General features: G+C 52.9%; 2 protein-coding genes across 2 annotated transcripts; one reads left to right on the top strand and one right to left on the bottom strand.

Annotated features, from left to right (window-relative positions):
- Positions 1–511: 511 nt before the first annotated feature.
- Positions 512–20,670, bottom strand: GTF3C3 (general transcription factor IIIC polypeptide 3 GTF3C3). Its single transcript, XM_018782809.1, has 16 exons — positions 16,098–20,670; positions 15,237–15,385; positions 14,876–14,952; positions 14,359–14,481; positions 12,967–13,368; positions 11,548–12,237; positions 10,285–10,686; positions 9,170–9,240; positions 8,360–8,530; positions 7,168–7,925; positions 6,117–6,296; positions 4,853–5,060; positions 4,194–4,398; positions 3,307–3,473; positions 2,204–2,480; positions 512–1,757 (listed from the first exon to the last, which is right to left on the bottom strand). The coding sequence occupies exons 1-16, from the start codon at positions 16,580–16,582 to the stop codon at positions 1,659–1,661; spliced, it is 4,464 nt and encodes a 1,487-aa protein (XP_018635385.1). The 5' UTR covers positions 16,583–20,670; the 3' UTR covers positions 512–1,658.
- Positions 17,660–26,391, top strand: TGME49_314220 (hypothetical protein). Its single transcript, XM_018782808.1, has 2 exons — positions 17,660–23,938; positions 24,622–26,391. The coding sequence occupies exons 1-2, from the start codon at positions 21,221–21,223 to the stop codon at positions 25,273–25,275; spliced, it is 3,372 nt and encodes a 1,123-aa protein (XP_018635384.1). The 5' UTR covers positions 17,660–21,220; the 3' UTR covers positions 25,276–26,391.
- The last annotated feature ends 1,423 nt before the right edge of the window (positions 26,392–27,814 follow it).

Raw genomic sequence — 27,814 nt, 5'->3', positions numbered from 1 at the left:
AATCTGCTCCGGAACTCTCTGTCTCTATGTCGCAAACTGTGACCGCGAAAGGACGAAGAAATCATGCGTTTCAGTACATTGTCAATCGCTGCTGACAGGTAACGTGCGTGGAATCAGTCAAATGCCACGTAGAAATTTCTGACTTGCCAATATGCAGTTTTTTATTGTTTCTTTCAAAGAGACCAAGGCCACAACAACGATGGTTGCGTCGGTGAGAGGGTCTTTAGTAGAAATACCGTTTTCAACCACTCGTCTTTCGGCACCGGGTGCTGTCCGCGCGCCGATGCTCCCCCGTTGACAGCCAGCTTTTCAGCTGTAAGTGTACAACAGCAGATGTTAGAATGGTAACACTGAGGAACACCGAAGCAGTAAACCGTTGCTGGCTCTGAGTGGATGCTGTTTCTTCTTGTCTGTCGTAAGCGCGCTATGGAATCGAACACTGCAGGTACCAAAATCCGGCGGACAAGTTCCGACCGAAGTGCGTTCAGGGCGGACACAGCAGTCGACAATTCAGTGCCAACATACAGATAGAAAGTTGTAGCCTAATCCTGCCCGGTGGTTCTGTGTTCGGAAGAATTTCACATTCGTTTGCCACGAGTTTTTCTGCGAACTTTCATGCAGTTATTCGAACAGCGAAAACCATAGAATTTAACGCATAAAGCAACCGTGACCAAGTAAGAAGCGACCTGTGTGTCCGGCGCGGCGGATCTAAATAAATTGCAGCCTATCGGCGCAAGACCCACTGCTTTCTTTCCGTGACAGACCCGCTGCTGAAAGGTTTATGCATCGCGGACACAGGTGTGTTCTGAAGATCGTTCGCAATGCACTCGCGCAGAGAAAAGGCCAACCGTGGACTGAGGAGAAAGCTGTCACGAAGTGACACTGGGAAAAAGTGTACCATCAGCGTTTTTCTCGACATACTCCCTCCAGCGAGAGTCTCGGCCTCTCCCTAGACATAACGGTACCCGAGCTCTTACGTTCTTAAACGAACGCGGGAGTACGGGAGCCGTTTCCGCGATCGTGAAAAGTTTCATCACCGGCGTCATAGGTTGCGCAGGCTACACATGCGAAAGCAGTCTGTGCTTGCTGCTCAGAGGCAAATTTATACTAGTAAGTAGAAATAGACAATTTCCGAATCACGGGTGTTTTTTCGGAAAAGAGTAAGCGCAGCAACGCCACCGTGTTTGCCCAATGAAATACGCTGTACCTGAGCCATGAAGAATTACGAGAGTGTCGGTAGTTTGCTCGCCGTAAAACAAGCACCTCTCATAAGGGACATGTACGCAAAGCATATTACGGACTGATGAAAATTCATCTTCCGCCCGACCCCGTGAGTCTGACGGCTGCTTTGCCTCTTTCCAACATGGCACCTGGCTTCTGCACTCACTCAAACGAGGCGCGCCCTCCCCGTGTATCTGGCTGCCAGTGGACTCAAGTGCCGTCTGTCAAAAAGTGCGAGAGTCTCGAAAAATTTGATCCCTCAATTTCCCATGTACTGCTTCATGCAAGTAAAGACCCCTGAGATGTCTGCATGGTTTTTTGACTGCCTCTTCTGCCTGGCAAATGCTGTGAAAGGAAAACGTCAGCCACAGGGGGGCCAAGCGCACCATTCGGGTCCGAGTGTCTGTACACCTGAAATCTGAAACGAAAAGGGTCCACTACTCTGCGTCCCAAACCAGATAGCGGCTGGCAACGGCTCGCGCCTGCGCCAGGCCTCCCTGACTTCGCCAGATCGACATTAGATTCAATGCTGCACACTGCAGATACACAGAAAATGACATTCCACACCATAAGCAGTGGCTGAATTACAAGGTGAGTCGAGCTTCCAGCATGCTCGTCTCGCACGGCTTTGGGACCCCCAATATAGCTCGGTATACAGAAGTTACCGTATCCTTCGTATGGAACATTAAGAGTGTACAAGCTATAGCTATACCGTGTACTGTGATTAATACTGTATAGGTTGACAGTGTCTCTCTAAGAGCGATTGACGCTGCGGACGGCGCTTCCCTCTTTGTCTACGCAGTCACACGCACACTCGGCGACAGAAGACGCACTCAAATGCCATGTAATCACCTGCAGATAGCCGACGCAGAAATAGGACGTGGTTGTGAAACCGCACGCTTCCCGCGTTTCGTGGATCGTCAGGCAAAACACCACGACAACCGCCGTGTCTTGTCGACAACGCGAAAAAACACCCACTGACCTTCTGAATCTGCGCTTTGTCGAGTTGAATCGCGGCCTCGCCGCTCCTTTCGGCACCTGATCCGGTAATCGACCCCGCCTGCGCCTTTGAAGCAGCGCTCCCTGCGCACGAATTGTCGTGGCCGTTCTCCCCTTGCGAGGGAAGCCAAGGCTTTTGGGGAAACGGAAATGAGTTTCCGTGAGCTTCACTCGATGTATCGCCGGTCTTATCCAGCAAGTCAAGACATCGTAGGTATAACGGCACTGCCAGATGCAAGAGATTCACATGGTGATACGCCCTGCGGCAGAAAGTGAGGCAGCAAAGAAAAGAAGTTGACACGGCTGATCCGGGAAAGAGATAGCCACCACAGTGCCCCGCCTTCTTTTCGGCGCCTCGACGACACCGTTTCTCCCCTTCTTTTCTTCCTCTTTCATTTCTTCATATCGCCTTTTGCTTCGTTACCTATCCCTTCCCTCTCAGTCCATTTTAACGTCTCCAGTCTTCCTCACCGCAAGAAGCAGACACAAAACCGTTTGCCAGATAGGCTCTCAGCACGGTGGTTCTGACCATACTGGCATCTGAAGAGTCATTTTCTTTCGCTGGTGATATCAGTGATAATCGTAAATATTTCAGATCCACCTAGATCGTTACCAATGTATAAAAATCTTGATGTCGTCGGATACTGAGCTCCCATCACTTGTAGTTGCCCCCTGTCGACAATATGAATCTACTAAAGCTTGTCCAATCCCTTGTATATGTGTGTAGCTCATTGCGTACCTAGGACCACACAGGCATACACGGTCTAAACCAGCAGTCCAACTTGTAGCATGTCTTCCCGAGAAAAAGGAAGTTTAGTTGAACCTAGAAAAGTGTGGACTCTCCATCCGGGGGAACGTTAAGGTGATAATCACTGCAGATATCCAACCAACTCAACACCAGGTATGGATGCCACAGACATAACCACGGTTGCCTGACATCCTTCTTGGGCCAACGTAAAAACGCAGCCGCAAGTCTACCGTGTGTCCCCAGCAAAAGGCGTCTGTGCGCCCGAAGGGAGACAGCGAAGAGAGCCCGATCTTCACTCGGAATGACAAAGGCCCTTTGAGACTTGTATACATCCTTACCGAGCAAGATTGTACAATGTCTCAGCCATGCGAACTGTCTGCACCTCGAGCGCATACGAAGCATTCTTTTGCTGACAAATGTCGGCAGCGTCTTCTTGAGTCTCGCGTCTCAGTTGGCTGTAGCGTCCCAGCATGGCGAAGCCTCGAAGTACCATGTCATGTTTATTCTATACGACCACGAAACACATATGTCCGTCAATCAGCACAATTTCTGCATATTCAGATACAGGCATCTGCGTCTATAAACACAGTAAATTACAGGTCCTCGTAAATCGACACATACATCAACACACTTACGAATACATACACAGCTGCATGTGCACACACAGTCAACAAGGCGTTGGAGATATGTTTCACTCGCGAGTAAGGAAAAGTTCACTGAGAACACCATGTTTGCTCGTTCATTCTCAACTCCGCGGTGGCGCCCTGCACTGTTGCTCATCCCCAATGCACTGTCTCGACGTCCAGCAACGCAAAGGTGAACAGAAGACGTGCACTCCATGCACCTGCTGCCATAAACAGGGTTTCAAGTCCACCTGTGGCGGATCTCGCCTCACAGGTCGGTGTGTCAGGAAATCCTGAAAAGCTCGAAACTTTGCCGATGCGCCTTAAGGTGAAATCGCCAGAGAGGAACCGGAAAAGCAGAGAGCCCTTTGCATTTACGTGAAGTGATATACATCTTTCCAAACACATTTACATTCCTGCCAAAGTCTCGTCTGTGCACCCGAGCTTTGCTTCAAGTCCTGCGTTTCACATGGCGCGCTCGGAGTCCGAGCAACAGTCTGGCACCCAGAAGAGAAGCCTCTGCACGGAAGCGAGGCGCAGAACGCCCTGTTTTGTTTTTGTTCCCCTTCTTCCTCTGCCCTTTCGCGTCTCGTGGCGCGCACCTGAGTTTTGTTCGATGTCGACAGACAGAGATAGGCGACGGCGAGACAGAGACACGGGAGAGGCTCCCGGGGTCTCAGACAGTGCGTCCGAGTGTACTCAGCGACGGCGAATCTCCAGCGCGAAGACAGCATGCAAAAATGTCCGACGATGAGTGTCAGAGCGTCGCTGTGAGGGCGCTGAAGGAGTTGTCGAATTGTCCAGGATCTGCACAGCAGGACGCCGAAAGAGTAAGACCGTCTCTGACTTGGACAAACACTCGCCTCGACGCCCGCGGCGACCACTCGCGTCACGACCTCTCTCTAAATCGAACGATTTGTCACTTGGGTTTTTCAAACACGCACCGTTTGGAAGAACTTTCCTCAAGCCGGTGCACGCAAAGGAAAGGCGAGTGAGTGTCGCGCAAGTGTGACGCACTCGCGAGGTCCACCACTCCACTCTGGTGGCTCAATTCTCGGTCGAGTCTCTCTGCTTCATCTCAAAGTCCCCTTCACCTTCCAGAGTCTCGGTTACGTTGTAAAATCTCTTCACGTGGTGGACTTCTCTCTCCCTTCCATCTCGCAAAATCCTTCTCCCTTCTCTTGCAGAATATCCTGTCTCGTGCAGATCGTCTCTATGCTTCACCTGACAGAACCGCTCTGTTTCATCTCGAGTCGCTCACCTGTTTTCGAGGAAAAGGTCTTTCTCTCTGGCGACAGCGAGGGCCTTCGAGGCCTGCTGCGCGAGGCGGCCTGTGAAGAGCAGGCGTCCGTAGACCTCCAGAAGCGAACGCCAGGAGCCCCGGTGTCGAGAGATGCTTGCGCGCCTTTGAAGCAAATGACGCAGCGAGGCGAGCGCCGTTCGACTTAGGCGTCCCTCCACACTCAGAGCTGAAGGCCGTAGTGAAAAGACAAAGTAGCAGGGGAAACACTGAGACTCTGCGAACCTTTCGAACTCACGGAGAACTTGAGGCACTCTCAGGGGCTCTCAGAGACGTTCTTCGCATGAAAAGCGACCTCATCTTTCACTTTTTCCAACGAGCACAGCTGGTGCATGCGCGACACAAAAAGCAGTTTTTCTCTCGACATGTCAAGTCCACGAACGAAGCCTTTCGAGGGCGACACCGCAAACGCGTTCTCAGATCCAGCTTGCGACTCTCTCTGCTGCATCCAAACGCTGATCGACGCTCCCCGCGCGCACTTGCAGACCACCAGGGTGTCTCGGGTGCTTATTGTTCCGCGAATCCCAGGCGGTCTCGCAGAGATATAATTTTCATCAAACCCCCTCTTCCAAGCAGTGTTCTCCTGCGATTGCTACGAAGTCATCCACGCGCCTCGAAGAGATATATATGCATATACATATACATATACATATACATATACATATATATGTATATATATATATATATAAATGCCCATCCGTAGACAGATAGAGGGAGAGTAAGAGAGACAGGGGGAGACACAAAGAAGTACAGAAGGAGATGAATCTGTTCTTGCACATCCGTGGTCAACTGGCGGCTGGTGTTCTCGAAGCGCAAAGCGAAAAGAAAAAAAGCTGAGAAACGAACAACCGGCCTTGAATGTTACTGCACAAAAGCCTCCGTCATGTGCCTTTCTACGCCACACTCCACCATTCACCCCAAATTGCTTATCTTCGTACCGATGTACATGTATGTGTACATATCTATATAAAAACGTACATGCTTATTTCTCTCCACATGGGTATATACTTACATACATCTCTGTACAGATATTTTGGCCTATATATCGATATGTCTGCGCCTAGAAGAGTCTCCGTCTGCAGATCAAGATGCCCGCGATCCTGCATCTCTCTGTCTACGTCTGTTCTACAAAGGTGAGTGTGCCTTGATATGCAAGTGTCGGTTCCCGTCGTTCTTTGAGTCCCCGCCAAATGTGCGCCTTTGAGAGAAAGAGTTCGGAACGTACAAATCGAAAGAACTTCGAGTTCTTCTTTGATCTGCCGCTTCTGCGCGTCGTTGCCGTCGGGGCGCTTCTGTCTCCAATTGCTCAAAACTGCCTCCAGAAGAGCGACCGCCTCTTCGTGTCTGCATTGTCTCCGCAGGAGCTCCACGCCACTGCAGAGAAAGTCAAAGTAGCCCTTTAGGCCTGCCGCACAAATGCAGGAAACACAGCTTCTTCGAGTTGGCAAGAACATTCGTTATGGCGAACTTCAACAATCGCCGGTTGAAACAAGCAAGAACGTTTCGATTTGAACTTCACAGCGTTCCAATTAAAACTGGGAACTCAGCTATTCACCCCCGCGCCGAAACGTGTCTTCGCCAGAGTCCATCCGACTGGAATGGAAAATCAAGAAGAAATCCGAATTTCGTTTTTTCTCTCATCTGAATGTCCATGAAGGAACAACACCGAGGAAGAATAAATAAACAGATAAATAAATAACTTCATACAAACGGATATCATCACGGAGACATACACGAATATGCATATAAATAGATATGTATGTCCATGTGTTTGCATGCAAATGTATGTCTAACTGTATGTATATATATATATATATTTATATTTATATTTATATATGCGTGCATATATGCAGGGGTGAACATGCATCGAGCGAGAGGCAAGAATTTACGGATACGCACGCGAAGCCGTTGATGATTCACGCATGAGGTTTATCGGCGGACAGCCAAAAATGCACATCAGCACATCTCTGTATCCCCTAAAACAAATACACATGCACATACATGTGTATGAAATATATATATATATATATGTATATATGTATGTATGTATGTATGTATGTGTAACTGTAGGCTTGTAGCTGTGTAAATGTCTGCAGAGGCCGTTGCATGTGACAGCACATCTCGGTTCGTGTTCGGCCTCTTCTTCCAGGAAACCGTAACCTTGGAGAGACGCCGACAATGAAAGGCACAGCAACGCGCCGGCTTGGTCCCCGCACCGTCGAACTCCTTTCTGTCTCGCGTTTTTCTCTCGTCTCTTTCGCACGAGGTTCTCTCACCCACAAAGTCTTCGATGGACCTCAACCCCAAGTGTTGTTTTATTTTGTAGTGTTGGAGAGACTTGTTTGGATCCTTCGCCTTCGCAGCTCCTGCAGTCGATCCTCCCCCTTTCTTCATGTTCAGCAAGGAACCGGAGTCCCCGGCCTCCGCTCTCTCCTCCGTCTCTTCCTCTCGGGTGCCGGCCTCCCCCTTCTTCCTGTCCAGCGCGGAGACAGCAGAGACACCGGAGACACCTAGGGGCGAGGCTGTCGGCCTTCTCGCGTGGCTGCGTCTCGGGTCACTGTGGGGAAGCGTGAGGGGGAGAGACGGAGAGAAGAACTGCTCGGCGCCTGGGTCTTGTGCGAGTTCAACTCGCGTGCGACAGGCCTGACGAAGAACTCGACAAGTGTCGAGTTCGCATTCTTGGACGAGGGCCAGGAAACGGTTTGCCACGGTTCGAGCTCCTTCGTCTTGGCAAGGCGTCTGAGAAGAGTCGCCAGAGCCAGGTGGAGAAGAGCCGAGAGAACCAGCCGCATGCACAGCGTCTCCGACAGAAGGGAAGTGAGGGGAGTCGTGAACACGAGGAGCAGTCGAGGAGACAACAGGCGGTGCCTCACCGAGAGACAGTGACGAAGAGGACGAAGACGGAGGAGAAGGGATAGAGGACTGAGGGGAGACGGAGGCCTCCAGAGACGAAGGAAGAGGACGAGAAAGAAGAGCGTCGAGTTGTCCTTGGAGATCGAACAAGTCGCGTTCGCGATCCGTGTTGCTCCATGCTCTGAACGGAGAAGCAGAGACGCAGAGAACAAGACGAGGACGAAGATGTCTTTACTTGTGGCAACGCGTTCTCTCTGAAACTCGACGAGAGCGCAGTTCGCAGATAGCCTTTCACAAAGGTGGAGATGGCCAGAGTCATTTTTCGCACACAAACCGCAAGACAGCGCCTTATTCCTCGTCCTTCTTCTCTCTCGCGCGCGTTTCTGCATCGAAGACCCTCCACTCCCCTCTGCATGTACTGAAGTTTCGAACTGTCCCTTGAAAACGAAAACGCCGCTTCCTCAACGATACACAGGTGCTCGAGTCTTGTTGCTGGGCGATCCACAGACCGCACAAAAAGCGAGGAGACATTCGTCGACACACGGCAGGCTGTGACAGCGGCGCATGCAGACATGAAGAAAATCAGAGAGACGCGACCGTCTCGACACGAGGTACCTGGGCAGGTTATCGCGCTCTCGCAGGTGCTTGTAGGAAATGGTGAGAAGGGTGTAGTCCGCCTCGAGGTCTTGACCTAACTGTTTCAACAAGTCGCACAGAAGCAAGCGAACCTCTGCGTCTCGTACACCTGCTGTCTGTTGCCGCCGCGTTTCGCTCTGCACCAGCCACCTGGAGGAAGGAGGAAAGCACGGAGAACTCCAGGGAAACTCGAGGGAGAAAAACGCATGTGGAACACCGAAGGAAAACGCCAAAGAAGGGCGGCAACGCAGACGCAACGCTTACGAGGAAGAAATGAAGCAAACGGGGAGACGAGAGGAGAGAGGAAAGAGAAGAGACGAGAGAGACCGTGAAGAAGGAAAGGACGCCCAAGCGATAGAGGAAAACACGGGAGGATGGAGGCGCGAGAAGAAATAAAAAGGAGACAAAAGAGCGAGCATAGTAAAGGGGCGCCAGAGAAGGTGAGAAGGGAAAGGAACTCGGTGAAAAAAGAGAGAGAAAAAACACTATGAAGGACAAGAGAGTATGACAAAGGAGAGACAGAGAAGGCAAAAAGAGAGAAAAGGTAAAAAACCAGTATAGTAGTGGATGGTCTTCCCCACAGAAGTCTGGAAGCAATGTGTGTGAGAATAAGAGACGCGCTTTAGCTCGGGAAGAAACGCAGCGAACAGAAAACCAGACAAGCGCTCGATTTCAGTGAGGTCCCGCGGCGAACAAAAACGAGACTGTGGACCGCGCTGCGGAATCGAGACTCGAAAGTTGCTTGCACTGTATAAGCACTGACCGAAGAACGGCTGGCGTCTTTCCTACCTCTGAAGGAAATCCGCAGCACCCTGCAAGTTCCCAAGTCGGATTAAACAATTCGCCGTCTTTAACGCGAGCTGCAGCCAGAGACACCGAGGCGAAAAAAAACAGAGCAACAAAAACAGACACTCCAATAAACGCGTATGCACCATCAAATGTATTTTTAAAAATCAAACAAAACATGTACATAAATATATATACATATATGCATGTATATACATAAATAAACATAAACAAATATACACATATATATATGTATATATATATATATATATATATTCATGTATGTAAAGACGGATATAGGTGTGGCACGATGTATACAGGTGTAAGGATGTAGATAGACTCTTGCTTCTTCGTACCAGGGTGAGTCTCATCTGTCCAGGAGGAGACGAAAGTAAAACGAAGATCCCTTCGCTAGAAACAAGAGAGTTTTCATTCAGTCTTGTTTCTCGCGTCTCATCCCTTTATGGGTCAGAGCAGGCATGCATGTGAACAGGAATTCGCCACGGGAAACACTCTTCAAAAGCATTTGCTCCTCGTTGTTCCTCGACATCTATCTGCCGTCGTGGTTCTCTACCATCACGGCCCCCTTTGTGTAAGTCCGGCGTCGTATTTTCCTCGAGTTCCGAGAAACTGCATGCGCATGGAAGCAACGCTTTCGCGAGCGGCTTCGCGATCACTGTCGTCTCCGGGGGTTCTGCCTCTTCGGAAAGGCACAGTGCGTAAGAGCTTCTCGGAAGTCGTTACAGTGCGACACCGCCACTGTGCGGATGCAGAGACGAACGACAGTGGATGTGATGTTCAGGAAAACCTTCGCCTTCGTTCTCTCGGAACGTTGCAACGGAAAGAGCGCAAACGCGTAGGCGTCGATGAACGACGTTGTGGTTCACCCATCTTTTGTGGTGAGAAGCCTCGAAGTGTGACTCCATATGTAGAGAAAAGAAGAGGCGGGGATTGCGGGAGAACTCGATCCTTCGCGACTCGCCCATCTCCGTCGTTCCTCACTTCCAAAAACGATGTGGTGTACTTGTTGAAAACTCTAAGCGTTTTTCATTCGTGAAACTCCCGACGAACCAAGTTCTGCAAACCTGAAACCCCAGCAAAGTGCATTCAGTACTCACCGTGGTGTCTGTCGCGACTTGCGGGAGATTCGCCACAGCTTGGTAAAGACGAAGGCCGCGCTCATGCTCCGCGGCATGCGCCCAAGCGTCTGCCAGAGTGAGAAAAAGGTCCACATACTCTTCGCTGACTTCTCCCTCGTCCTCATCTCCAACACTCTCGCCTCTGCAGGCAGGACCCGGAAGAGGCACCGACGAAGAAAAGGAAGAAGACGAAGAGGAAGACGAAGACGAAGAAGAAGAGGAAGAGGACGAGGAAGACGAAGACGAAGACGAAGAAAAGGAAGAAGACGAAGACGAAGAGGAAGACGAAGAGGCAGACGAAGAGGACGAAGGCAGCTGTTGCTTTGGAGCAATGGCAGCGGCACAGAGCATCTTTTCTGCAATATCACCGGAGTGGTTCGTCTGAAGAGAGAAGTGACAACGAATCAGAGAGTGGATGATCTCCCCGTTGCATTCGAAATGTGACGCATGCACCCGTGTGAGGACCGCACAACTTCCTTATTTTTTTTTGAGACAGTTTGTGCTTTCATCGCACCTCCAGGCAGACGGCTTCAGTTGGAAAACAGGCTTGGGAAGGCCTCGCAGACTTCCAGTGTTTGCATGCGCAGTCCCGAAGTCTCCGCTTGACCTCTTCCCCTTTTTCTCCCTGTCTTCTTTCAGCTTTGTTTGTCTGCACCTTCCTCCCTGAATGAGGCATTCGACTGCATGTGTGTCTGCTAATGCGTGACGTCTGAAGCGGCTTCCCCGCGCGCGGGGGTCTCGTCTGTCTCCCTCCTTCCCTTGGCGTAAGCGTTTCTGCTGTACGTAGACACCCTCTCGCAGGCCACAAGCATGACAGCGGATTCAAGTTTGCACAGTTTGAAGCTTGGAACATTTTTTTCGCTTCGTGTGTCTCCCGCACTCGGAGCTCCTCTCTGGAAAGACGCGCCCCCAAAGCAGAGGCTGGTTCCTGCTGTCTTGGATCAAATTCCAGTTTTCAGACCACTTGAAGTGGAGCAACGTGCGGAGGCGTATCGAGAACAGAAGGCGGAATAGCGGAGAACGACTTCGACGACAGGCAACAGGGGAAGAGAGAGAGACGCGTAGCGAGACAGAGACTGAGAGACAGGTAGAGAGACACCCCGCGAGAGAAAGAGATCACGAGACAGCGAGTACGAACAGGGCACGACGTCGCGACGCAGATCGAGAGACGGACCGAGCGGTGGAAAACTGTGAAAAGAAACAGCGTTCCACAGCCTCCAGCGCAAGGCCTTGTTGCCTCACCTCGCCGACAAAGAGCTCCGCAGCTGCGCGTTTCACCAGCAAATCCAGAGGGAGTTGAGAGGCCTGCCAACCCCGAGTGACGAAGCGCAGAAGCAGAAAGCAGCGGCGATACTCGTGCAGGTGTCTGTACACCTCGGCGAGGAGATTCACGCAGTCCAGCTGAAGCGTATTGAGACTCATCCGGCCCTCCCATGTTTCCAGCAGAGTCGTTGCATGCGTTTGTCTGGTTTCTAAGCCGTCGCCTCTCTCTCTGTCTGACCCTCTCTCGTCTGCAGCACTCGCGGATTTCTCGGACGCAGAGCCACGGAATTCTTCCGGCTCTTGCTTCTTCTTCTTCCTCTCTCCTGCGTCTGCATCTTCTCGAGGACTCTCTCTCCCCACACCTCGCGTCTCCAGCAAAGCGGAGGCGCTCCCGCAACTCTCAGAGGAAACCGACGAAGGAAGGGAAGAGGAGGCAGCACAAAACGAAGACGCAGAGATGGGAGAAGGTTGCTGCGGAACTTGACTGACGATTTCCTCCTTCAACTGTCGCGGAAGGAGAGGGAACACCGCAGCCTCAAGAATGTCTCTCGCCTCCACGACTCGACGCAGACGGTACAAACTTCTCGCTGTTTCTCTCGAGAGAAGAAAGTCCCCAGGACGAATCGACAACAGAGTGTAGAGAAGAGAAACAGCTCGGTGGTGGTCGCCCTGGCAGCACCGGAACAGACACGTTCAACGAGAAGATAAGATGGTGAACGAGTTTGCCATTTAGAGACAAATAAGCACAAAAATCATACACTGAGGCTACATGCAATGGATGTCGTCGCCAACGACATGCAAACAGACATACATATATCCGAATTCATGCAAAGATATGTAAATCCACAAACACATACAAATATACATGCAGCGTGTGTACACCTATACGAGTGTATAAATACGTCACCAAATATATATATATATATATATATATGGATAAATAGATATAGGTATAGATATAACTCTATGTAAATAAACAACTACATATAAATAGATAAATGTAAATAAATGTATATATCTCTAAATAAATATAAACATATATATATATATATATATATTGGTAGAGCCGTGTGCGAGATTGTAAGTGTCGCAAGCTTCTTGAACTGCGATCTGTGGGCGACAGGATTGTTATTAGAGTCCATCCACACCGCCCTCTACACTTGCAGTTTCATTTGTGGATCTTTGTTCGCGACTAGCCAAGGATAGTTGTAGCGGCATCGGCATTTCATGCGTTCATCGATATCACCCGCGTGCGACAAGAGAGAGGTCGAAACTGTGGTGTGCAGTCCTCAGAGAAGAAAAGTTCCCCGCGAGTCGTCTGCATTCTCAACGCGTCTTCCTCTCGCTGTCTCGACTTCTCGTTTTCTGACCCTCCGCTTCTTCTCCCCGTTGTCTCACCATCTGCTGGTGGCACGTGGCGAGAGAAAAGGCAATTTCTTCCTCCATGCTGGGCGGCCTTTCCTTTCCTTTCTTCCTGCGCTCTCGCCTGCGCCCTCGGTCGCCGCCAGAGTGTACATCCAGCTCGTCCTCGGAGTCGCCTTTTTCTTTCTCCTCGACGGGAGGGAGGTGCATGTCTGGACGAAACCCCGCGCTGCAGGCTGCGGAGAGCTGCGCGTTGCTGGCGTTCCTCAGACACCTGCGAAAACAGTAGATCGCCTGCGGGAGGTTCCCCAGCTGGACAGACATCGAGCCAATATGTCTCCAGAGCTCCGGGTCTCCAGGGACAACAAGATGCGCAGCGAGCAGGTAAAAGTCGACCGCCCGCCGTTTGTCGCCGAACGCTTCTTCGTAGATCAGGCCCTGCAGCAAAAACGAGACGAAGAACCACAAGCGCGCGACGCCTCAGCTGCGGGGGCCTCCTCGGCGCGACGACACCCGGCAGAAGAAGACGCTGAAGAAGACGCGGCAGGAGGCCTACGAGGAACCACTCTTCCTGTTCAGCGAAAGACTCGACAGACCTCTCTCCGCAATGAAGCACGCAAAAGCCAGAACCAGGAGAGAAAAGAAGGAAATAGAAGACCAACGATATACATATATATATATATATATATATGTACCAAGAGAGAGACGCACGCATACACGCAGGCAGAGACAAACAGAGAGAACAAGGAAGGAGGGAAGCAAAAGATCCATACGAGATATATTTTATAAGAAGCGAAAGAGAGACTGACGAAGGAATGAGACAGAAGATAATATACATACATACATATATATATATATATATGTTTGTATCCATCTATCTATATATATATGTATATACGTAAGAGATTGACAGAGAAAAGGTGATACCACATGTGCTTTGTTGTCTCTCTTTGACAGGGCGGCAGATAGATTCAAAACGGGGCATGGAGGAGACGTCAATTGTGCGGGAAACGCTCTTGGCGCCTTCCTGTGTTTCGCTTCCTTATTTGCCTGCTCCTCGCTTTTTGCTGCCTCTCTTCTTTGCGCCGTTTCTTCATATCCTTTGCTCAAGCTTCTGTTTTTTTCCTGCCCCTCAGTTTCCTGGAGACCTCTTCGTTCTGTCACATGCCCCGCCAGGTGTGCTCGTCCACATGTTCGCATCGGGTGGTGTCTCTTTTGCTTCCTCGCCTCGTCGCCTCTCGGCATTCTCTCCTCTTCTCTCTCTTCCTCTCTTTCTTCCTCCTTCCTTGTCTCGTTTCCTTCCTTGTCTCGTTTCCTTCCTTGTCTTGCTTCCTTCCTTGTCTTGCTTCCTTCCTTGTCTTGCTTCCGTTCTCGTCGCGCCTCCATTCCCTCAAGCCTTCGTCTCCGTTGCCGAGTTGTTCTTCATACCAAAAGGTGGAAAGGGTCGTGCAGCCCAGGCGCCTGTCTGACGATGTCTTCGAGAATCTGTACAGCCTTCTCGAACTCTTCGCGCAAGTAGGCATCCGTTGCTTCGCCCATCAACTTCTTCAGCTGCAAAAAAACAACGCAGTTCGGCTGGAAAGCTAGTGCCGCTCGAGTTCGAACTCTCGCGGGGGCTGACAGGCGCGGTCCTTTTTGTCGACCTCCGCAGAGGTTCGTCTTCTCTGACTGAATTCCAAACCGGACGAGGTGCTGTAGAATCCAGCACAGAGGAGGGATCTCTCTGTTCCAGCTCGAGTCGGCAAGCAACAGAGACGCCAGCCGCAGGGAGAGAAGATGTCGGAAGCAGAAGGCAGAAGGACGAGCCAAAAAGGAGCGAAAGAGAGAGAAAAAAGAAAAAAAGAGAGAGAAGAGAGAGAAGAGAGAGAAGAGAATTGAAGAAGAAGAGAGACACGGAAAACCAAGACATGCGAATTCGTGATGTCTCGCTGCTCGTCATTCTCACTGCGGGAGGCATTTCACTGGGAGTTGCAGCCGTTCTCTTCCGTCGGCGTTTCCTCTGCGTCGTGACTCCGCTGAACGCTGCGGCAAGCGAAAAGAGAAAGTTGCCCTTTTCCATGAAGCAGGGAAGAAAACGACGAACGCAGCACGATGCGCACAAGGCCAGAGGGGGAACCAGCGGCGCAAAAAGAGAGAAGAGAGAGAACATGACCAGCAGACATGCAAGATAGGACAAGAAAGAGAGAAAGTGACAGAACATGAAGCGCCCCCGGAAAGCCACGGCCGAGGCGGAAGACGACGAGGAAGCGAGAGAAAGGGAACTACACCATGATGGGATCGGGCCGAGGAAGACAAGATGTTCTTACGTTCCGCGCGCTTTCGTTTTCTTCTGCCTTTTCTTCGTCTGCTTCCTGGAGCTGCCGCCTTCCCTTCGTCTTCAGTCTCGTCCTCTCGCATGAAGTACTCCTCCATCTCGCTCTCTGCAATCGAGCTCTCCGAATGCAGGTCGTCAGTCCTGAAGCGAATGCAGAAGATACAATGCTTTTCAGAGGTGTGTTCAACCCCAGGGAGCGTCGATCCGGTGAACATCCACGTCTTCAGATCTGCATCTCCCATCCAACGCGCAGTCCCTCTTCTTTCCCAGAGGAAGCTCCTCCGTTGTTGAACCGTCGGGTGAGACAACTCAGCGGTCGGCTGCCTCGCAGTCCCTGAGAGCCTTTGCAACTTTCGATCGCTTCTGGGCGACGCGCGTCGCTGGGCCTCGTGGACTGTCCCTGGTGAAGCGGCTCCTTCCCGTGGCGGCTTGCGCCCAGGATCTCGTCTGTCCTTGCGAACGCAGACCCCTCGTTTGTGGGGTCTGAAAAGGAGACAGCTCTACGCAGGGCGAAGGAACCAAAGCGCATGCCGCCACTTGTGAAGAGAGACGCGTCGTTCGATCTCGGTCGATCTCGGTCGACCTCCCACAGCCTCTCCACCTGTGTTTGACCGCTTCCTCCTTCTCTCTTCACTCTTCCTCCCGTCCTCAGCCTTCTTCTCTGTCTCCTTTTCTCAAGAAAGCGCAACAACACTCAGAGAGAAAGCGAGGGGAGCAAACACTGAGAGAAAACAGAGAGAAAGAGAGACACAACAGACAGGAGAGGCAAGACCAGACAGGAAAGAGTTACCTGGGTCACTTGTCAGCCAAACGGGAGCAGAGTCTGGACGCTCCCCCCCTTCCCTGCACTTACTCTTCTTCTCGCAGCCAGTCGGAGTCATTGTCGTCCTCAGGTTCGGAAGAGCCAGCGCCTCCAAAGGGATCTTCATCATCCTCGAAATGCATTTCTTCCTCTGTTCCTTTGTCTGTTGTAGACGCTTCTTCTGCTCGGCCTCGAAGCCCCGAGCGTCCACTCACTCTCTCGCTGCTTCTCCGTCCATGGGGCCTCGCCGGTCGCCTGCCCTTCTTCTCCTCCTCTTCCTCGTAGTCTTCATCGTCTTCATCATCTTCCTCGTAGTCTTCATCGTCTTCGTCATCCTCCTCGAAGTCTTCAGTGTCTTCGTCATCCTCCTCAGAGGCTGCCTCTCCTTCGTCCTCTACTGGCACTTGAGTTTCCAATTCTCTGGCGGCTCCTTCCTCTGCGTCCGTCAGAGGCCGCTTTCGTCCCTGACTTCGCGTTCGCCTGCAGGCGCTGCGGCGCGGGGGAGGCACCGCGGCAGGCGAGAGATCCATGTTCATCGGCAAAAAAAGCGAGACATGAAGACATGAAAAAAGGAGACAGCCGGAAAGACGAGAAAGAAGAGAAGGGCGGAGAAGCCGGGAAGGGGGGGGGCAGACGGTAAGCCAGATGAGGACGAGAAGGGAGCGGATGGAGAGAGAAAAAGGAGACGAAAGAGGAAGAAAGGAGAACAACGACGGGAGGAAAGATGAAAAGTGAAAGAGCTAGATAAGAGAGGAGAGCAAGGACAGCAAAACCGACTCGATCAGGAGTGAGAACTCACATCTCCCCTCAGAGACAAGAAGTCGATGAGCCAGAAAGGTGAGAAGAAAACAGGGACGCAGAGGAAGCTGACGCCCGAAGCAATGGAGAGGAGGCAGAGGACTGGAATAAAGGAAAGAGAGAAGGAAGAAAAGAAAGAGAAAAGGGAGAGAGGAAAGAGAGGACGAAGAAAAGAAGGGGTGAAAGAAGGAAAGGGAGACGAGGACGAGAGAAGAGAAGCGGGAGGAGGGGAGAGCAAAAGATGGTAAGGAAAGGAGAAACCCAAGGAAATGGAGATGATAATGAGGCGAGAGAAACAGACGGGGGAAAGGGGGAAATAGAGATCAAACGGAGAATGAAAGAAGGAAGGCAAGAAAACTTATACACCCTTTAAATATCGATGTCGCCGTGCGCTTTGCGGCTGGCATCATCTATCGAGACGCCTATACGGCCTGTTTTTCGTGATTGCTTGAGGAGTCTCGATGGAGGCCATCGGAGAGTGGGGAAAACGGCACAAAGTTGCGGCGTTAACCTTCGAAAGCAGAGCCGAACGGAAAGGAAACAAAGGCGAAAGAAAGCGTAGAGAAAAGCCAGAAGAAATTCCTGGGTTCAACAAGTCGAGAAAAGCGCGTTCTTACTACCTTCAGCCACCCACGCGCGCATCGACCGCGGGCTCACACAGGAGAGCCGCCGGATGAAAAAGGCTTTCAACAGACATGAGTCGATTTTCTTTTCCACTCGCTTCCCCTCAACAGCGAATATTCTGAGATTCTCGCACCTCTGCTGAGGTGTATGTACACCTGGACCCGCCTTTCAGACTGGCCGCGGACCGCACGCTGGCGTCGTTCGCGGGTCTGCACCGGATTGAGTCCCTCCCGCAAAAAACACTCTCGACGCATGGTCGACGGGGATTGCCCTTTCGAAGACTTTTCGATAGAGCAACGCACCAAGTTCTTCCTAGTCTCGTTCTTTGCACCTTCCCTTTCTCTTCGCTGATTGCCGCTGTACTCGATCTTTTCTCGTCGTCAAACCTCCACGCTTCCGCAGTCCGGGCTCCTCCTGACCTCGTTGTGTCTCAGGCGTCGCTGTCACCTCACCACCGACGCGCTCGCCTCAAGGAGCCTCAAGGGGCGGGCACCTGCAGGCATTTGCGTTTACAGTTGAGTGCGCCCCATCTGGATTTTCTCGTCCTTATTCCTCTTCACTTTGGCTATTTCATCTTCCGGGATGAAGCAACTCAACAGGCGAGAGTAACTCGCGGTTGCATCAGGAGACCCAGGGTGGACACACACTGGAAGAAGACACTCGGCGGCGCTAGGTCTGCCCTCAAGGCGGGTGTAGAAAAGAGCCTGGCGCAAAAGAACCGAGAGAGAAATGGAAGGAAAATGAGAAAGGGAGTATTAACGTGCTCTGAAGGTGCTGGACATGCATCATCTTGACACTAGACTACGCCTCGGGCTTCGTGGAGATTCTCTGTTGCGTTGCTCTCACTTCTCTCGTCTCTACCGGCAAAAAGTCTTCCTCGGAGAAAGGCTCGCGTGAAAATCCACTTTCTTCCCTACTTCACCGCGGGTCGTCTTCGTCTGCCATACGTAGGATGTCCTGACGACACCCGCCTCCGGGGTGTGTATGTACGCTGAATAGCCTTGAGAGCGCCAGACGCGGTTTCGACGCACAACTCTTGAAAGCGGTTTCTGCACGAGTCTCCGCATTTATGATCAGCGCTATTTTAGCAGACGCATTCAAAGCAGAAGAAATCTCTACAGGCTCCCAAGCTGCTGTCAAAGCTCTCGGCATTCTCTGCCGGTTCTCTCCATTGTTCGCAGCCCTCGGCCTGTTAGCCGCACCGCCCGCACCGAACTCGCAGATGCTTTTTTTTTCTCGCGTGAACACGAGGCCCTTTTTTTCTTCTGCCTTTTGCTTTGTCCAGTGCCCTGCTCGCTAAATTCTGGAACCCCAGCTTTGTTCGTTTCTCCGAGTCTTCCAAGAAGGCGGCCTCGCTCAGGTGGTGTCGTCTGGATTGTGTCTGTACACCTGGACGACTCGACTCCCCCCAAGTCAAAACCGTGGATCTGCTTCCCCCACGGGGACTGAACGGCGCCGTTTTTTCCGCGTTTTGTCTCCTGCAGTGATCGGAGAGAAACCCGCGTTCAAACGAGAGTTCTCAAAGATATTCTTCGTTGGTTTTCCGAGCTCCTGTGTTTCCCCGACCTCCGCGTACATCTGCGTCAGCAGCCCCCTTTACGCGCTGCAACTGGGGTCGGTGCAGGTGTGGTTCTCTGCGGTCTCTGGACTTCCGGATTTCAGCGAATTTTCGCGGGTCTCGGCTGCGGAAAACTTCCTTCCGAAAGCGGCGATCTTTCGCTTTTCGATGCAAGTTCCTGGGAAGTCCCCCGCCTCCCCCGATACACACCCGCCAGGCGCGAAAAACCCCTCGCCTCCGTCGTTCCAAAGACTCTCCGCCCTCGCGCTCCCGATCCGCAGCAGTTTCTCTCACTCTGTTCTTCGCGGGCTTTCCACTTCCCCAAAACGGATAGATTTTTACTGCCCTCTCTCTCTGGCGTTCCTTTTGCTTTCCTTTCGTGTCTCCTCTCTCGGGAAAGGTGGCATTTTCGTTCCCCGTCGTCGACGACCCGGCACGAGGGGCGCCTCGTCCTCGTTAGATCGCAGTCTCGCGCTCTGCTGGAACACAGCGGACACCAAAAATGTTCTTTTGAAAGCCGGGGAAAAGCTTTCAAGAGAAATGTCCACGCCTTCTTGAGTGGTTTTAAGTTGAGCTCACGCCTGTCTGTCTCCGGGACTTGGAAATTTTCTTTTCTCCGGCTGGTGATCTGTGGCTGCTTGGCAAGCGTCGCAGCCGGCGGTTCTTTTTGCCGACCCGCAGAGTGCGACAGCGATTTCCTTTTCTTTTTTCTAGAGCTTCTGCAGTCTTCCAGATCCACTGCTCTCCCGCCGAGGCTCTCGCGCATGCGTGTGGCCTCTGAACTCGAAGAAAAAATCACCAGGGTCTCGAGAAAACGGCAAACAGATTCGGTTCGTTTTCTCGAACGTGGCTGTTTGCCGGCTGTTTCCGGTGTCACTACACCCCCGCTGCTTCGCCGTCACCCGACACTTGGCTTTTCGCCGGGAACACCCGTCGCTTTCTTGTCTCGCCTTTTTCGTTCTTTTTTTCGCTTCTGACCCGTTCTTTCTTCGCCGAACGAGACGCCCTGCCTCCTGCTCTGTTCCGTTGTCCAAAAACTAGATTGCCGACGCGATTGCTTGGCTGTCTAGGCACCCCACCTTAGCGTTGTCTGCCGGAGAGATGCATCCGCAGCCGTACCTGGAAGCGGTATTAGCTGTATCTAGCGTTGCCGTTCAACCGACGCAGGCTCCCTGTGTCTCCGAGCACATCTTTGCCCTACAAGGCGAACTCGCATGTAGCTGCTGTGAAACTTTACACCGATCGATCGATCTGGCGCCCTCCAGAGACAACTCTACTCCGGATTGATAGTTTTGTGTCGGAATTCTGCATTTTCACCTGCTGGCCGGAGCTTCCTCCACTGAGAGGGAGAACCCCCTTGGCTCAACCGAGGTGCGTGACCGCCTGAGGGCTTGTTCACGGAATTCCGGACTCATCCTCCTGCTGCAGATCTGCAGTCCGAATCCCTGACACTGCATGTATATATATGCCTATATGCATAGGGATGCGTTTGCATTTGTTTTATGCATGGCACAGACAGGTGTACTGTTTGATTTGTGGAATATTGGGACGTCTTTCGTAATTCTGTCTGCGGGACTGTCAGCTTTCGAGTCTACAAATGAAGAGCGGGTGGCGCATGTAGTTTCACTGCAGGGAATTTCGAGCTTTTTCTGGAGAGCGACGCCCGCTCGGGTTCGCCTGCTTCGTTCTTTGGAGCCTCGACTCGCCGAGCAATCAAAAAGTCGAGATTTTTGCGGACTGTCTGTTCCCAGTGAGTTTTGTGTCGAGAATCTGCAAGGTTGTCTTTCGTTTTAAAATCATCTTTTTGGAGAAAATCTCTCAGTTTTGGCGATCTTCCTTCGACCTGTTGTGCCAGGGAGGTCTCCGTCGCCTTTTTTGTGTGTGCCACTGGACTTCTACGTTCCCCCTTTTTTCCGGATTCCTTCTTCGAGTGCGTATCTTCTGAAACACCCGCGAGCGCTCGACCGGCGTCGTCTCGTCTCTCTACATCCTGTTGCGTCACGTTCCTCTCTTATCTCCTCTCCTCTCTCTTCCGTCCTCTCTTCCCTCTGTTCTCTCCGTTCTCTCCTGCCTTGTTTCCCGCTTGCCCACTTCCGTTTTGTCTCCTCTCTGTTCTTCCTTTTCTGCGTTCCTCCACTCCAATGTGAAGAATCGACTTTCTGAAGAAGGCGATTCCTTGAAAGCTGAAGCAGCGATGAGCTCTGCGACGCCGTCGCTCGGGGTGTCCGTGGAGGGAGAGAGGCTCCCGTGCGTCGGGCCTTCGGCGGGCTTCGAGGCCCATGGGGCGCGGAGGGAGCCCAACGCGCCCGAAGAGATGCGTGGCGTGTCCGGCTTCTTCGGGGGGCCCGACCGCGCTTCGGGCGAGGCCGAGCTGTTCAGAGCCCTGGAGGGCGCGAGCGGCGTTTCCAAGACTTTCAACAGTGGTCCGTCATCGCATGCGTCTCGTGTGTCTCCCGTCCGGCATACTTCCAGTTCTTCAGGAGACTGGAAAGCGCCTTGCCACGAGAGAGCGGCCGCATGCGTCTCGTCTTCCCCCGTTTCGTCGCTGGATCCCGCTGGGCTGTCTCTTCATGGAGCAGCGACCAAAGGAGACACCTGTCTCTTCGATCCTTCTTCCGCTCTGCACGCGCCCGGTCACGTCGGGGCCCTCTGTCCGGGAGAATCCACACCCATGCAAACGACGTCTCCAAAGGCATTCTCTTCTTCATCGCTCTTCGCGCCTGCAGAGTCGAGCTGTACGGACATTGGGCCCGAGTGGGCGCAGTCCGAGAAGGAAGGGCCGCTCGTTTCTCTTCTTGTGCAGAAGCCACTGTCTCCGTCTGAGGACAGCGGAAGTCTTTTGTCTTCTTCTGGTTGTCCATCCGAACCCCCGAAAGATGTCTCAGATCACTCTCCGCAACCAGCGAAAGAAACTGGGGCGTACCATTCTTCTTCCCTCGGTTCTTCCCCAGCTTCTTCTTCTCCAGCTTCTTCTTCTCCAGCGTCTTCTTCTCGAGCTTCTTCTTCTCCAGCTCCTTCTCCCTCTTCTTCTCTCTCTTCTGCTTGCTCTTCTTCTCCAGCTTCTTCCGCTATGCTCCCTGCTGCTGCTTCTTCCTCGTCTTCGCCGGGTGTCTCTGTTCCCCGCAATCGGTGTTTGCGGTGTCTCCAGGACCATTTTCTGTCTTCTCCATCGTATGGGGGCCTGTGGAGGCGACGTTCCGCGTCAGGAGTGCGTGCAGCTCGCGTCAAGTGCTTCGCAATGCTCGAGGCTTTGAAGCGCCATGCGCCTTCCTGGGCGGAAGAAGTAGTGCCGACGGCTTTTCATGGTCTCATGTCGCCGTATGCGTATCACTCGGCGCGTGTCTTCTGTTGTCCTCCCGAGGACCTCGCTGCGTACCACGAACTCTTCGGGCAGTGGCTCGCGAAAGTCGCTCTCCCGACCTCCTCAGACTCTGCTGTTCGCGACTCCGACGCAGCGGGCGAGACGAAGCCGCCCTCGAACAGCAGCCGTGAACTCTGGGTGCGTCCCTCGCGTCTCGCAGAGGCCGAGAGGACGCGAAGGCCTTCGTCGCCGGCGTCTTCTGAAGCCGAGGCAACTGCGGGAGAAGACGCGCGGGGCGGAAGGCTTCCCGACTCGCCGTGCGTCCTCTCGTCGGTCCAGTCGTCTGGAGGAGACGAAGAGCCGAGGAAAGCCAGGTCAGTAGACGTCGAACAAAGGAACGGAGAGGACGCGGGAAGCGAAGAGGAAGAGAGACTCGAGAGGGCGAGAAACACAGAGGAAGAAGGCCCGTTGGCCGGGCGTGCAGACGTCGCATGGCTCTCAGGACACAGTGGAGAAGGAGGCGCGTTGTCCGATTTGGCGCGGCGCCTAGACGCGGAGCTTCCAGTTTTTGACGGCCCTTCGATTTCGTGGGGTGCGCGGGTGGCAGGAGGAGCCGCTGGAGCCCCCATAGACGACGGAGAAGCAACAGACTCTTTGGCCTGCCTCGAGAGCCGAGACTCGGAAGAGCGAGGGTGCGCGGAGAAGTCGTCTACGTCGAGGCCGGGGCTTGCGGAGAATGGAGAGGCGTCACGAGACGCCTGGAGTTTGACTCAATTCCAGCAGAGAGAAGTACGGTCTCGTCTGCTGTGCTTTGTCCAGCGGCAGTCGAAGAAGAAACAACCAGAACCGGCGAGAGTTCGGCTGCGGAGGATCCACAGCGCCCTGGTTGCCTTTCTCCGCAGATACGACGCAGACAGCGCCTCGGCGTGTCTCCCGTCCTCTCACGTCGCTGGCGTCGGAGGCGACTCTCGGGCTTCCGACGCGGAGGCCGAGCGGAAACAGTCGGTCGCGGAGGAAGAGGCTGGGGGTTGGCGTGCAGGGGACTTTGCGGAGACGCGAGCGGCTGGAATCTCTCCGAGCAGCTCGCTCTTCTTCTCAGATTCGCAGCGCCTCCACTTTTCTTTTCTCCGCCCCGCGATTCTCAGAACTTTTCTCCGGACCAGTCGCCTCAAGTTGCTTCGCCCAGACGCGCGCTCCGCTCGGTTGTCGGGACAGCCGCTCTGTCTAGACAGCCGACTGCTGCGTGCATGCGGGGGCGGGGGCTGCTTCGGCGAGGCACACGACGCGGCCAGTTCTGCGAGAGGAACGCGTGAGGGCGGCTCGAGTGGCGGGGAGTTGAAGAAGAGAAGACCTCGTCTCGACCTCGCGCGGGTGCTTCTGGAAGAAGAAGAAGAAGAAACGACCGCCGAGTCTGAGAGCGGCCAAGGGAACGCGCTGGGAGAGGACGCGAGAGGAAGGCGAGGAGGCGACCGCCGCGGGGTTCGCGATGGGAGAGTGGAGAGAGAGAAGTTGCGGAAGAGCCATGCGGTGTGCATCGAACGCAGTCGCGTGTGGGAAGAGAATCTCGAGGAAGCTCTCGACGCACTCGATGAGCTGAGACACGAGGTTGAGGTAGGTCACAGAGAGGAAACAGTCGCGAGCGGGTTCGACACAGAAAGAGAAACGGAAAAACAACTCACGTATGTAATGCCTTCTCCGTCGAAAAAGTAAGATACGTTTTCAACTACTCCAACTGCGGCTATCACTGGCGTTTTAGGTAAAAATAGTCATGTGGAACTTCTGAAGGCGGATCACGAAATCGCTTGCGCCTCAATTTCTTGCCAGCAAGCGGAGAGACGGAGCTTCTGTGGAAACTGTCTGTGAAGAATGGTGATGCTGTGTCTACGAAGTGTGGGGTGTTTATCTGTCTCTGAGCTGACACCGGGTGGAAGAACACCCGCTGTACATACACCGCGGGTGTGGCTCGCGGCGTTAAAAAAGTGCGAGTGTCTTCGGCAAAGTGTAGAACTCTCCCGAGGTCAAGAGCCGTTCAGGCGTCGCGTAGACCTGTGTCGGACAACTGGGTTGTACGGTGCAGTGCATCTTTTGCGTTCCTTAGCGTGTCTCGGAGAAGTGTGTTGAAATCTGATTTTGGCCACTGTGGCAGCACTCGCATGTTTTCGCCTTTGATTTTTGGCAAGAAGCCTCAGTGACCCTTGCATGCGTGTGTAGCTGCATCCACAACATTTTTCGCCTCTCTCTCTCTAGTTCTTACTTCATCCGCGCTTCTCTCCCTCCCCTCGTTCTCTCTGCAGGCAACCCGCGCGGCGTCTCCTTCGCCTCCGACAGGCCGGCAGTTCGTGTTGCCAGTCGAGTGTATGTACCCCAGGGGGTCTCCGCGTCGCGGCTTTCTCTGTCCTCTCTATCCATGTACATCAGCAGCGGATTCAGTTGTCCGTTTACGGTTGCCTGGTCCGGGAGTTCACCTGCTGTCTCCGCAAACAAGTTTGCGTTCGTGTACCTCGTCCTCGGCTGTCCATCCTCAATCTTCCCCCGAACCGAGGGAGTGCACAGACCTCTCCTCCAGTTTCTCGTCTGCACCGTTTTCGGTCTGGGATCCGAGCTCCTCTTCGAGCTCGCATGCGACTCCTGTGACCCCACTTCTCTCGCCACAAGACATTGCTCGCACCTCGGGCCTCCTTGACAGAGAACAGTTCCACTTTCCATTTTCTGTGCCTGCACCACTCCCGGAGTTGGACATGGCGTCCAAAAGGGATTCGTTTTCTCGACCTGGACAGTCGCGGTGTCGGGCTCCAGGCCTGAGTGCGGCGCGGCGGGTGCAGACGCCACAGCGACCTTCTGAAGAGTTGAACGCATTCGATCTCACCTCTGCTGTTCTCTTCGGGGATCCTGCTGTGAGCGGACCTGTTCCGAAGAGAGTGCGCCGGGCGTTCTCTCGACAGACATAGGACATCGGCTTGCGGTGAGAGACTCAAGACGGCACTGACATCAGCATGCCTGAGAAGTTCACTAGGAAATGCAAGTAGACCTCGTCGAGAGCCCGTGAAGAACAGGAGTGAAGATGATGCACTCGCCGTGTGTTATCAACAGCAGCCATGCAGGTCTGTATGCCTCTAACCAGTGAAAGCTCGGGGAGCGCGAGGAGCGAAGAAGAAAACGAGGCAGAGAGCTGGAGAGGCGCGGCAGAGAGGAGCCGGATGAGAGAGGCGACCAACGCTGTGTTTCAGCAGAGACGCAAAGGGAAGAGAGAGGGGCAGAAAGAGAGAGAGGGAGTGGAGTGTATGTGGAGTGAAGCTCCGCGGACTTCTGCGCATGCGGGTGATTTTTTCGCAAGGATTTGAGTGCGCAAGCAAAGGGGACAAAGCCAAACGGAGGTGTAGCGGTTGAATGGAACGAGGTGGAGGCAGGGACGCAGTGTCGTCAGAAAGGGGGATGTGTCAAGGATGAGAAGCGAGGGGGACGAAATGGAATGGAAAGAAAACGAGAACTTAAAGGGGAAGTCGAAACCCTAAAAAAACTGCGGAAGCGATGCGTGGCAGTTAAAAATCCAAGACTTCGAAAAGAAGCGCGATTGCCTCGGGGTGACGAGCAGTCTACGAGTGTTCGTCGTGGTCGATCTTTCGACGGGCGGATGTCAAGAAGAAATCTTCAGGGTCCTTTAGAGTTGAAGAATTTTCTGTAGTTTTTTCTACGAGAGGGGGGGTTCTTTACTAGTAGAGCAAGCAAGAACGCTTTTCGTCACGAAAAGAGAGGGTGGTTTTCGGGGAAACTCTTTGGTAGAGCGGCACTTGTGGGAACCTCGCTCGAAGGATGGGACTGCTCGCAGGGCCGGTTCTTTTTTTGCGTTGTTTCTTCGATAAGCAAGAGCGGGATTCTCCGGCTGTCTGTGTCCGTGTCACTTTTTTGAGTCTTTCTGGATGCCAACGTCCTCGTAGGAAATACTTCTTTTTCGTTTCCTCCGATGCAGTCTTTGTTTTCCGAAGAAAGATGTTCTGGGATCTTTCTTGGCCCAACATTGTGGAGATGAACGTTGCGTGCATCTCTATCAATGTCTAGATGCTTTCCCTTTCAGCTCACACAGAGTTTTCGCTCGGTGAAAAGCGACCACTCCTTTTCTCAGAAAGCGAAGTGCGCAGACGCACTGCTTGAGGTGAAACGTTCTCGTACTCAAAGGAATCAGCAATGCCAACATTCTGTAGATTTGTGCGGACATAAGGAAACACGGGTAGAGCGTAGGAACACGGTACTGATCCTCCTGCCCTCTGAGTAGTATTGTCTCGGTGTTAATACGAGTGATGACAGCAATTCATATACCGTCAACAAATACTGACAAATTCCTGATGATGTGAGACGCCCACGTTGTCGATTGCCACGGTCGAAACGGTTAACAGTGGACCAGAAAGGGAAGGAAGCCGTAGACAGATCGGGCGTCAGTCCACCGCGAGACCACCGACGCGAATTTTAGTCACCGATGCCTCGTTTCCGGACATGTTCAGGTGAAGTAACTGTTGCGGGGCGCTCATGCTTCAAAGATGTCATCAGTGTGACACTTCACGTGCACGATATCTGCAGTGAGATGGGTGTGCCTGTCTATCGAAGACCTCGTGTTTGATCCAGGGCCTCGCAACGAGGTGGCGGGTCCAGACGTAATAACCGATGTTGTTCGCAGTGGGAGGAAACGGTCAGACCACCGCCTCCCCTCATCGACTCTGAAAAACGTCGCGCGGTATGCTAGATTCCAACACTTTTCCCCGCGTTCTACCATTGCTTCGTTCAGTCTCGTGTTGGCCGGTTCGTACACCTCTGCAGTCACTTTGCTTTGAGTACAGCGAGAGTCAGATTCTGCAGGTGTCGATTACCTCTGATAGCCTTCCAGAAAACGGAACTGAACCCCCACCGGCAAAATCACTGCTTTCCTCGTCTCGCCGACCTAATGTCGGTCCTTGCTACTGGGTGAAACTTTGGGGTTGTGCGATGAAAGTGTACCCACCACTCGAGTTTTAGAGCTGTACCTCCTTGGTTAGTGGCGAAAGCTGCAGTGCCGATGAAGCTCTAAGGAATTTATCTGAAAAAGTTAGAAAAACAGCCGTTGGAAGACGGAACTGTCGAAAACGTCCCTGTCCTGACAAACGGGACAAGCATTCGACGGAAAAGTAGCTTGGAGATCTATCTTTCCCCGCTTTACAGAGGATTCGGCAAGAAGCTGCAACCGCAGTTTTGGTGACCCACGATTTCGGTGTCGATGATGCAATGCCACACGGCAGCGTGCATTTGCGACTTTCATCCGACAGTGTGGATGGTTTAGAACATGCAGAATTTTTTTCGGAACACACTGCAGGAGAGATGTACACGAGGCGCTTTCTCGCACATCGAAAACATGGGACTCCATTCAGCGCTTTGTATCTTTCTCCTCATTCTTTTTTTTCATCGGGTGTGTCACCCCGAGTTTTTCTCAAGCCATACGCGGAGCTCGACTGCAGTTCGTTG

The sequence above is a fragment of the Toxoplasma gondii genome, chromosome XI, assembly GCF_000006565.2.
Source record: "Toxoplasma gondii ME49 chromosome XI, whole genome shotgun sequence".
Classification (NCBI taxonomy): domain Eukaryota; phylum Apicomplexa; class Conoidasida; order Eucoccidiorida; family Sarcocystidae; genus Toxoplasma; species Toxoplasma gondii.
Note: the sequence above shows the minus strand (reverse complement) of the source record. Positions and strands in the feature narration are given on the sequence as shown.

What these genes read in the sequence shown, in the direction of transcription:
- TGME49_314220 (XM_018782808.1), top strand. Translation starts at nt 21,221, where the DNA reads ATGAGCTCTGCGACGCCGTCGCTCGGGGTGTCCGTGGAGGGAGAGAGG. An exon ending in AGCTGAGACACGAGGTTGAG is followed by an intron (nt 23,939 to 24,621) that starts GTAGGTCACAGA and finishes TTCTCTCTGCAG; the next exon opens with GCAACCCGCGCGGCGTCTCC.
- GTF3C3 (XM_018782809.1), bottom strand. Translation starts at nt 16,582, where the DNA reads ATGAACATGGATCTCTCGCCTGCCGCGGTGCCTCCCCCGCGCCGCAGC. An exon ending in CCAGTGAAATGCCTCCCGCA is followed by an intron (nt 14,482 to 14,875) that starts GTGAGAATGACG and finishes GTTTTTTTGCAG; the next exon opens with CTGAAGAAGTTGATGGGCGA. An exon ending in GAGCGCGATAACCTGCCCAG is followed by an intron (nt 7,926 to 8,359) that starts GTACCTCGTGTC and finishes TTCTCCGTTCAG; the next exon opens with AGCATGGAGCAACACGGATC.